General features: G+C 34.6%; 2 protein-coding genes across 3 annotated transcripts; one reads left to right on the top strand and one right to left on the bottom strand.

Moving 5' to 3' along the window:
* The first annotated feature begins 1,157 nt into the window (after positions 1 to 1,157).
* Positions 1,158 to 7,419, top strand: LOC136203480 (uncharacterized). Its single transcript, XM_065994639.1, has 9 exons — positions 1,158 to 1,710; positions 1,804 to 2,004; positions 2,982 to 3,039; positions 3,217 to 3,279; positions 4,461 to 4,536; positions 6,002 to 6,117; positions 6,341 to 6,430; positions 6,535 to 6,666; positions 7,039 to 7,419. Exons 1-9 carry the CDS (start codon positions 1,355 to 1,357, stop codon positions 7,171 to 7,173), a joined length of 1,227 nt encoding a protein of 408 aa, XP_065850711.1. The 5' UTR covers positions 1,158 to 1,354; the 3' UTR covers positions 7,174 to 7,419.
* A 200-nt stretch (positions 7,420 to 7,619) lies between these two features.
* Positions 7,620 to 8,989, bottom strand: LOC136203481 (uncharacterized). Of its 2 annotated transcripts, XM_065994640.1 has the most exons (4): positions 8,783 to 8,989; positions 8,136 to 8,246; positions 7,868 to 7,987; positions 7,620 to 7,788 (listed from the first exon to the last, which is right to left on the bottom strand). In XM_065994640.1, the coding sequence occupies exons 1-4, from the start codon at positions 8,867 to 8,869 to the stop codon at positions 7,663 to 7,665; spliced, it is 444 nt and encodes a 147-aa protein (XP_065850712.1). In that variant the 5' UTR covers positions 8,870 to 8,989; the 3' UTR covers positions 7,620 to 7,662. The 2 variants fall into 2 exon arrangements, with proteins under 2 accessions (XP_065850712.1, XP_065850713.1); XM_065994641.1 differs by lacking the exon at positions 8,783 to 8,989 and having other exon boundaries at positions 8,136 to 8,252.
* Positions 8,990 to 10,894: the final 1,905 nt, after the last annotated feature.

Below are 10,894 nucleotides of genomic sequence, written 5' to 3' on the forward strand. Positions count from 1 at the left end.
TGTGTCTCATGGTGCACACCAAGATTACTCATCCGCTTCAAAATTGGTACCGGATTAGTTAGGTTCACTTTGAAGTGATTTGTTAGGAGTTTATTGTGGCAATCTTGTTGTAAATTTTGATAATGTTATGATTTGAATGTTGTTATTGTGGCAATCTTGTTGTAAATTTTGATAATGTTATGATTTTAATGTTAGAATCCGTTGTTGTTTGCCATTTTTTGTTATATACCACTTCGCGAATTAGCTTCAAAACATATCCAGCCTTCGCATATGCGAACTAAATTCATCACGCAAAACAAACTTCAGCTTCGCAGGCTTCGCATATGTGAACTAAATTCATTAAGTAAATCCAAACATTAGCTTCGCAGGCTTCGCATATGGTCGAATCTGCGAAGTCAGACGGGAGGGAGACAGACACGCGTAAATATTGAGGGTATTATGGGAAAGTCACACAAAATCAGTCTAGATATGTAGTAGGATGAGTAAATGAGTTAAATATGTAAATGAGGCTCCAATTTGACCTAATTTTGTAATTTTTCCTTTTTATAATAATATTTATAATTAAAATAAATTATATATAAAATAATAATTCGTGTCATCAAATAAAATATTCTATTTTAATAGGATTGGTTTAAGTTTTGATAATTTTTACGGCTTCAAATTCAGAGAAATTTCATAGTATTTTGAAAATAATACTTCAGACCAATAAAAATCGTTTTAAATCTCATTATATGGATATATGAGCCAAATTCATTGGTTGAAAGTATTAGAGCATCTCCAACAGCTTCTTAAATTGACTCTTAAGTTAAAATTTGAGGAAGAATAAAAAATCAGCTTCAACAGTCTCTTAGTGGCTCCTCAAATCATTAAGAGCATCTCCATCCTCTCTATTAATAGAGAGTCTCTCTCCACCTCTTAATGGCTCTTAACTTCATTTTTTATCAATAATTTATTATTAATGAGTATCTCTCCTCACACTATTAGTAATGTAACAATAAATAATAATCTTAATAATAAAATAATAAATAAGAAATAAGAAATGAATTATTAGAGATACTATATTTTAAACGCCCGAGTCAATTATTTATATTATTTAGAGTGTCTTGCCATGCTTTGATCCTAAGATTAAAATTTCTCCCAAATTCTGCCAAAGAAAAGCATGAGCCAATAAGATCCATAAATCTGGCAGGCTCATATCAATCAGAGAAGATGAATCCAAACTAGATTCGTGGCGGAATCATTAGCATACGTTAATCTCTACTTCTTCCTTCCCACCATAATATTCTCAAATGATTTTCATTTTCCTCTCCCTTCCACTCTCACAAGCTTCTTTCACTTTGTACTAGAACTATCCATGGAATTAGCCACTTCAATTAGTTCCATCTCCACCCTAAATCCTACTGTATATGGCTACCCGCACATTCAAATTGGCTCCTTCAACACTCGCCCATTCTTCTCTCCATGGCCACCGACTCACCGTCCTACAATATCAAGAAACTCGTATACCAAAATGGTTTCAAATGGGTATATCGCTAGAGGCACCAATGGCTTCTTCACAAATAACACCGTCACTACCAGTAGCATTAGCAAGTCATACGTCATTATAGACTCTTGTGTGGTGATGCCTCCGCCTAAAGGTAAAAACCCACGCGCTATCATTAAGTTTTTGGGCGGTGCTTTCATTGGAGCTGTTCCTCAAGTCACCTATGGGTAATTATTCCTTAATCAGAATTCTCTTTATGTTTGAATGATTTCTTTTTCGCATTAGATTTATTCATACGTATGGTGTTTGTCTTGTAACAGCTATTTGATAGAGCAATTGGCTAAGGAAGGTTTTCTTGTTATTTTGGTACCTTATAATGTGACCTTTGATCATGCTCATGCGGCAAATCAAGTGTATGAAAGGTTCAATTTTTGCCTGGAAAACATACTAACATCTGGAGTACCTGGTTCTTTAACGGCTTCCCAACTCGCTGGCCTCCCAGTTTTTTCTGTTGGTCATAGGTACGTTTATTGTCTCCCCCATCCAACTTCAATTGTGGCTGCAGTTTATTGTTTTTCTCTTTCCATGGTAGCTCCTTGTTATCTTACAAATTTAGATAGGCAAAACATATAAGTTGGCTTTATACCGGATTCAATTTGTCAGTTTGATCCTGTACTTCAAAATTTCACACATTTTGACCCAGCTTATTCTTTAATTTTTGTGGAAATATAACTGTTTGAACTAATAGAAAGAAGTAATGAATTCTTATTGATTTCTCTTAATTGACTAATACAGTAAACCTCGCTATATATAGCCAGTGGAATCGTACGATCTGTCTATAGAATAAAACTGCCTAACAAAATGCTAACAGAATACTTAACAGAATCCTAACAATTCATTAACTGCTTGTGCCACATCAGCATAAGCTGTTAACTACTTCATTCCAACAATCCCCTCTCAAGGTGGAGATGGTAAGATGACCAATCCCATTTTATTTAGAGCGTATTTCATTTGATTTGTACTAAGTGATTTAGTAAACAAATCAGCTAGTTGTTGATTAGATGGAACAAAAGGAGTTGTTAGGAAACCATCTTGAATGTATTCTCGTACAAAATGACAGTCAATTGATATGTGACAGTCAATTGATACTTAACAGAATCCTAACAATCCATTAACTGCTTGTGCCACATCAGCATAAGCTGTTAACTACTTCATTCCAACAATAACAATTCAGACGGTTCTTGTAATTGTGCCACAATGCTTGCATTTTGGAACTTGTCATTAAGTGTAAGATTTTGTGAAAAATTAAAGAACATGTGCCAAAGAGTTGAAGTGGAGGGGCATATATGACAAATTGTGTCAAGTATATGGCAAAATATGCTAAATTGAAGTATAGGGGCCAATTTGACTAGTTTATGCACGATTGCTGTTTTTCCTTTTAGATATTCTGAAATACAATTTTGTATTGTAAGTTCATTGATTTACATTAATTCTGCAGCAATGGTGCACTTCTCCAAGTTCTCACAGGAAGTTATTTCTGTGACAAGATACCAAAGGTTTGTTTTCCCTCACTGTACTAGCTCTTTGATATGTTCATGCATAAGTAGAAAACTAAGAATGTGTTAGTTTTTGGTTTTAAAAGCAGAATGCAGATTATCGATTTTTCTTTTCTAGTATTAAATTAATTGAAGCAATTCACGGAGTGTGACAAAGCGTATTATCTCTTCTGTAAGGCTAATGCCATAATCTCATTCAACAACAGGCCTGCTACGGAGGCAGTACCATACTTTGAGCAGGTAAATATTTGTCTCATATTTTTCTTATCTTGCTTTTATTTGTTTTGTTTCTGTGCTGATGCAATAGCATCATTCTTGTGCTACTGTTATATTTCTTTGTTTCTTTTTGATTAATCAAACTTCAACACATGAGTAACTGACAAAACAATTTATAGATCTCAAAGTCTTTGGTATACCTCCAAAAGAATTACCATGCATTTCTTTCGTAACTGAATTACTTCAAATCTTGGATTGGCCAAAAACGAATTATTGTAGTTCCTCTAAGGTTTTTTTAAAAAAAAAATACATGCTTGAGTTTGTGCAACTCTTAGGTGAAACTAAGTTCAATAGATTACAAAACCAGTCCAGCTCCATGATCATTGTTGTGCATTGGTCATTCACTCATTTGGCTTTTTATACTAATTTTTTTGAAAGCCGTTTTATACTAATAGAAGCAGCTTGTTAGAGCTTTTGTTTGTTGAAGTGATGGAGGAAGAATTTTTTTGCATATTCTATCGGGAGACATGAATGAAAGGCCATAGCGCTGTGTCCCAAGTATAACTAACTTGATATACTTATTAGCAATTATATGGATGTTATAAATATTAAGCAAGTCTTAAAGGAGTAGATGAGTTAGGTAAATGTGCTAGGACTCGTGGGAAGAGCTTAGCAACTTGGAATTGTTTATTTGTCGATGTATGTTGTTGGGCACCTTTTTTCAGTCTTTTGTTGATTATAGGTCCTTTTCTTGGAACCAACAATATTATAGTTGCTCAGTAACTCAGTTATGGAAGGTGATTCTACATCAGTAGTGTACATGCCTCAGTAGGCTTTTCATTTTTATGGTACTGAAATTATCTCTGGTCTAATGAAAATTCACTATTTGTAAGTTTTGATAATGAAAAAGAAGTAGAATTTGCCTGTTGAGTTGCATAAATTGCAATAATGCACCTTATGGTAATTAATAATGATAAACGTAGTTGTCGTGTGACCAAGAGGTCACAGGTTCGAGTCTTAGGAGCGGCCTCTTGCCAAATAAATTAGCAGGGAAAGGCTTGCCCCCAGTACACCCTTGTGGTGGGATCCCTCCCCCGGACCCTCGCTCAGCGGGGACGCGTAGTGCACCGGGCCGCCCCATGGTAATTAATAATGATGCAACTACTAAATAAATTTCTTTGTCCAATTAATTTTGTGGTCTGCAGTTGGGTCCTCTTATTAATCAGATGAAGCCAATTGTGGAAGCATCCCCAGTTTATTCAATGGCTAGGAATGCGTCAGGTAAATAACATGCGATTCAGAATCTTTGGATATTCCATGTGTTGCAAACTTGCAAGTCAATCATCTCATTCCATATATACATTTTTCTATAAATTTTCTGGTCAAAATATTTGTGAAATATTTTTGTGATATTCCATGTGTTGCAATGTATGTTTTACACAAATCTGCCCTAAGCTAGACCTTAAATGGAAGATATGTGTTCATAGAATAATGCTATATAGAAAATTTATGTTCATACTTGCCAATAAATAATGTAAACTACATACATCAATAACTCTAATCAGTTCTATGGAGAAATAAGACCATGATGAAACCCAGGAGGTCTTGCCTTAATTCTCTCTTTCCAGTGATGCCATTTGAATTTCACTCGCCAATTGGATAGTTTGATGTTAAATATTACAAACAGGCCTGATAAAAAAACCATGGCTTGCCCAAGGAACAATTACCATCAGATACAAGCTTGAAAAAAGGATTGATCTTTCTGACAGGAATTTTTCAGTTCTTGGAAACCAAGTTCTTTTTCTAAGTCATCAGTTTACTTTTATGGATCCTAAATACTTATTGTTTGTTTTTGTTGAGGCAACTCAACTAGAAAATAAGTTAACCGAAGGCATATTCACCTTCCTTGATCCAGCAAAATATAGGAGATTCTGTTTTCCATTTTCTTTAGATACACCCATCATTCTAGAAAAGATAGAAAAATACTTTGGTCCTATGTGGAACAAAAAAGAAAAACAGTAAAAAAGAATGCATCACTGTTACTTGTTAAGAAATGAGGAAGAGAAGTTAAAAGGATAGTTATGATGGCAGAGGGTTTTTAATTTTCCCGTTCTTTTCAAATTGATTATTGATTTATGTGCAAAATCAAATCCCAACCTAAAACATATCAAACCTAGTAGAAAATGAGGCTTGCTAAATCATAATGCTGCATATAGGTTTATTTGTTAGCTTTTAATATAGGAAGTGTGTTAAATGGTTTCTTCAAAGGTCACTTGCATGAAGTTTGGATGGATTTATAAGGCCTGTTCATGTGTGCGACCCAACTAGTTTCTATAATCAATATAAATCGAACTCATCCTTTTATAGATATAGAGTTCCTTCCTATATATGATCTAGAAACATAATTTGGATTCAAATATCAAATTGGTCCATAAAGTGAGAATGTGGAGCATGATTAGTTCATAAGCCATCGACTCACCTATTATCGTCAAATTGGTCCACCAGTTAAAAGAAACCATGTGGACTAAGGTTTGTTTTTTTTATTTTTAAGACTGACTTGGACTGTAAATGGGTAAGTCAGTGGACTGAGTTGATAATTTCTCATTTATTAAGTAGATCCTCCCCTCTCACTTTATGGACCAAACCAATGTTTAATCCAAAATAATTTCTACATAAAGATTTCAAACAGTCCATGTATCTGCTGTGTCCATTCATATGTAATCCTGATTTCATGTTAAACATTCAGGGGATGCATGGAAAATGCTAATTGATACTGCTGGAGCAATAATGCCAGAAAGTGAACGAGAAGTTCTGACATCATTGACCAAATTTGTTGATCAGTTGCCCTCAGTACTGAATCAGGTGGATTAATATCAAATTTCAACACGAGTGAATAATTTTAATAGCTTATACCTGCTAGAATCATCTTGCTTTTGTACCTGACATTAAGTGTTCAATCAAACAATTTCAGCCATGTCTGGATACACTGATAAATCAATATGAAGTTCTTAAATGGAAAATGACATAGGTGGCCATTATGGTGGATTTTGATAATTTGCATATAAACTTAGTAAGGTTTCTACAGGTTACAGAGGGAGTGTCAGAGTTCAAGCCTAAACCTCCTGAAAATCGCGAATGTTGCAGGAATTCCTATAATGTCCTAAACACGCTACTGGTATGTGTAAATCCCTGTGTGTTTCAGAATTTATATATTACTGGCTGGCTAGTAATAAAAAATGTAGAGCCTATAATATGTTGGTGCATGTGTTTGTGCCACAGGTGAAGTTCAATTCTGATACAATTGATGAGACAGATCTCCTTGAAGAGACCTTAAAGCCTCGTATTGAGTCCATAGGCGGGACATTAGAAAAGGTCCAGTTAAATGGTAACCATATCACACCATGCATACAGGTATACTACACATTATCTCTTGTCTCTGTCTAAACATGCTTCCTGAATCCGTTAATTTCTTGTTTTGGTTACACATGTTTGATCTCTTGAATTAGTATCTGAAATGTTTTAATCTTGAAACTTACATTAATATGACTGAAATAACGAGTCTTAATGAAATAGCCACAAAGCAAAAAACTTGCATATCCATTGGAAACAAGAGCTGTATGCGTTAAACTTGTCCTGATTTAGTGGATGTGATACTTTGGGCTTAAGTTGACCATGCTTATATTCTGATCAGTACATTTAGTATGAATGTGAAGTATTAATGTGCTTTGATGAACAGCTAGTTTATTCCATGCCTAAATAACTTTATTTGTTGCAACTCATTAGGAACCGAAATGGCAAGTAGGTTATGTATACACTCCTGCAGATGCCATTGTACAAGGGCTTAAGTCTCTCTCTCTGAGTGAGACTAGAGAGCTCTCCAGAACTATTAGCGATTGGTTTAGACGCTTTGAAGATTGAAGTGAAACTGCACTGTAATGTATATATAATGGTGTACTTACTCGAATTTCGAATATATGAATTCCTAATTAAGTTTCAAATATACGATGAATAACGGTGAAAGAAAAATATATTTGATTTAGAATCAGGATATGATTCATAGTAGTTAATTGGAGCTCTAAAACTGGTAGTACTGCTTCATGTATTCTTACATCACTTGATCTGTTATTAGTTAGTATAAGCAATAGAAATTTATTTTGTTGGTCATATCTGGGAGAGATTCAGCTTGCTGTTTTAGACAGCCTTTTCCCATCTTGTGATTATGCATGAAAAAGAAATGGAAAAAAACATCCTGAGGTCCCTGATCATTCCGATTTTGGTGGATTGAGTCCCCGATCTTTTATTTCAACACATCAGAAAAATAATGCATACGAAGAAAACAAAAGAAAAAAAGAAAAATTTGCCAAATGCAAATTAGCCCTGATATTAATTTGTGTTATTCAAAGTACTCTAAGCAGATGCAATCTTCACTTTCTCAATGAGATCTGCAGCATCTTGAACAGTGGAAATGTTCTCTGCACCCCCTTCTCCAATAGACACCCCAAATTGTTCTTCCAAAGCCATCATAATCTCCACCTGTTTAATTTCATTTCTAATTTATACATTTTCATCTGCTTCTATTTCATATAAATTTGAGGAAAAAGGAGTTACTTACAGTATCAAGGGAGTCAGCACCCAGGTCTGCAAACTTGGTTTCAGGAGTTACTGTGCTTACTTCAATAGACAATTGCTTAGCAATTGTGCTCTGGACGATTTCCAGGGTTTCTACTTGAGCCTGCTCAATTCATTATTCACTCCTTGTAAGTTTCCCATTATTGAAATATCTAACAAGGGTGTTTAACCGTTGGTTCGGTTTACTCAGGATTTTTATTTAAAAACCGAACCAACCGAAAAAGAGAGATAGTAGTTGTGGAATTTCTTACTGAGCATGAAATTGTAGTCTTGAAGCATTTAGACCTGGTTGCAGAAATGTTAGCTGCCTTTGAGAATTGTATGGTTGGGAGACGTTTTAGCCCCAAATATAAGGAACCTCCCTGCATCAGATTTCATATTTTTTTATCAATTAAGAAACTATTAACAAAAATATGAAAAATGGGATAAGGGATGAAAATACTTCCAATCTATTTGGAAAAGTGTAATTATACTTTAATGTTGTTGATGGTGCAATTTTATCTTTATCGTTTTGAAACTTATCAATAATTTTCATATATTCATTGGAAAGAGCAACGGTAAACGTTGTTGTCGTGTGACCAAGAGGTCACGGGTTCGAGTCTTAGGAGCGGCCTCTTGCCAAATAAATTGGTAGGGGAAGGCTTGCTCCCAGTACACCCTTACAAGGGTCCCCTCCCTGGACCCTCGCTCAACGAGGACGCGTAGTGCACCGGGCCGTTCCTTTTTTTTTTTATTCATTGGAAAGAGCAAAACTGAGTTAGGATTGAAAGAGCAACACTGAGTTAGGACAAAATGATTGAGAATAAAATTGCACCTTCGAAAACGTTAATGATATAATTGAATCCGTTCAAATACATTAAGGATATTTTTGACTCTTATCCCAAAAAATGGTACCCACATTGGTGGAAAGGTTCCTCCAGTGGACCGTAGAGGAGGTGGAGAAGGCTGTGACAGAAAATGATGGGGATGCGAGGAAGCTAGCCATTCTACTTAGTTGTAAGTATAGTTGTAGTTATAGCACCTAAAAGAAAAAAGAAAAAAACAGCACAGAAGAATTGGTTGTAGTAAGAAGAGAAAAAGTTCAAGATGAAAGTTGTTGGAAAGATTAATGTATAAATAGGAAGTAGTGTAAGAAATATGGTGGATGATTAGGGGGAGGAGATGATGATGATTCCAAGGTTTGATATTTGTTTTGGGCGGCTACTACTATGTTTCTCTGTCTGCTTATGCTTTGTAATTGTAAGGAGTTAGATTCAAAAGCTGTCTCTGCTTGTAATTGCAAATTGCTCATTTTGTTTTTGTTTTACACTCATCTCTATAATTTCATTTTCACCCTTATTATATTAGTTGGACCTCAAATTTCTTCATATGAGGATGGAGAAGTTTGGGTCAGCCTGAATATATATATATATATATATGAAAATAAATGAATAGTAACTGTAATATCTAAAAGTAGCTGAAAAATGGCCTCAATCTAATGCCGCAAACCAGCAGATCATCAACACCAGACGCTGGGCCAGAAAGCGTCTCTAGTAGTTAGCTCTGTGTTCAAGAAAGAGCATACAACATCCAGTGTCACACTCACCACCACCACCAATAATGGGCACTCCCAATTTCTACTGCTAATAGTAATAATGTAAGATGTTGGGATTATCCTTCCGAAAGAAGACGAAAGCAAATAATTTTTTTTTCCGTTAAATTGTTTTTTGTTAAATCTCATTTAAATTAAGCCAGATGATAATGAACCGATTAAATAAAATGTACCGTTCTTTTTTGGATTGAGATAAGAGAGGTTGAAACAATCACGAACAGACACGAAAGGACAATAAGCAGCTATTAATGTAATCTCTCTCCATAATCTCACACGGAAAGCTTCACAGCTAGTGCCGGTTACAATTGATTAGGGATTCAAGTATTTGTCTTTCAGAAACTTAGAAAGAGAAAACTAATTGTCTTTTCTATTTATTCTGTATTGTGTTTATTGTAAAATGTGACTAGGTTAATTGAAACAAGCCCAATAACTAATCCTACTAAAGGGGGCTGACTAGGGTGGCAACAGTGTGGGGCAGGGATGCCATTCCGTCTCCGGTGTTTGCGGGGACGGTTTTGGAGAATTCTCATTAAATGATTTAGGAATTTTTTCATTATAATCTCTTTTCCATATAGCTCCTCACGGATAGCGGGGAATCTCCATTTCATAAAAGCTGCATTAGATGAGATGAAATCCTCCAAACGAGAGAGATTAACATTTTCCAATAATAAAATAATTATTACTATCAATCCAAATCGCACCATAATCTTTTTCATCTATTGATAAAGACATGCAATACATTACTCACCTGAACTATATCATTGCATTTAATTTCAGTAACAAACTTTTAGTATTTGAAACAATGTAAACATAAAGATAGGTTTCTAAATTGTAATTTGTAAATAATTTAACCTAGGTTAGGTTAGGCTTGTAAATTGTAATAAGTAATTTTTTTTTATGGAAACGCTTATATTTTTAATAGATGAACAAACAAGTACAATAAAAAAAACATGAGAAATAAAACCTTACAAGGACTATAAATGCACTTAAACGACTACAAAGAGCAAAAATAACCATAAAAGGTATTAAAAACATAAAAGAACAAGAAAATATACTCTTCTCGTAAATCCAAATTCGTAGAAAAGCATCTGCAAACCAGATATCATCATTTAAGCCGATTTGAACATTGGGATGTAAATCCTTTCTTTTGTTGCAACCACGTAGATCTATTGATCTACGAATAAGATAAACTATTTCCGCTTGTGCTAAATTTGAAAAAGGTATAAACGAAAAAATAATAGAGAACATATACAATTCAAACGAATAAAGAGATAAGATGAAGTATATGAACACAGAAAAAAAAAACAACAATAAAAAAATACAACAAATCTAACACGGTGGGAGGAGGAAGAAGGAAGACAAACTTCCCTCTTCCTCTTTAAAGTAGATTCACAAAATCAGAAAAGTTATATATTTGAT

Source organism: Euphorbia lathyris, chromosome 8, assembly GCF_963576675.1.
Source record: "Euphorbia lathyris chromosome 8, ddEupLath1.1, whole genome shotgun sequence".
Lineage (NCBI taxonomy): Eukaryota > Viridiplantae > Streptophyta > Magnoliopsida > Malpighiales > Euphorbiaceae > Euphorbia > Euphorbia lathyris.

Coding starts and splice junctions, on each gene's coding strand:
- LOC136203480 (XM_065994639.1), top strand. CDS start 1,355: ATGGAATTAGCCACTTCAATTAGTTCCATCTCCACCCTAAATCCTACT. Junction 2,005..2,981: donor GTTTTTTCTGTTGGTCATAG/GTACGTTTATTG, acceptor TTAATTCTGCAG/CAATGGTGCACTTCTCCAAG. Junction 4,537..6,001: donor AATGGCTAGGAATGCGTCAG/GTAAATAACATG, acceptor TTAAACATTCAG/GGGATGCATGGAAAATGCTA.
- LOC136203481 (XM_065994640.1), bottom strand. CDS start 8,869: ATGGCTAGCTTCCTCGCATCCCCATCATTTTCTGTCACAGCCTTCTCC. Junction 8,247..8,782: donor GGAGGAACCTTTCCACCAAT/GTGGGTACCATT, acceptor AATCTGATGCAG/GGAGGTTCCTTATATTTGGG. Junction 7,988..8,135: donor AGACTACAATTTCATGCTCA/GTAAGAAATTCC, acceptor TGAATTGAGCAG/GCTCAAGTAGAAACCCTGGA.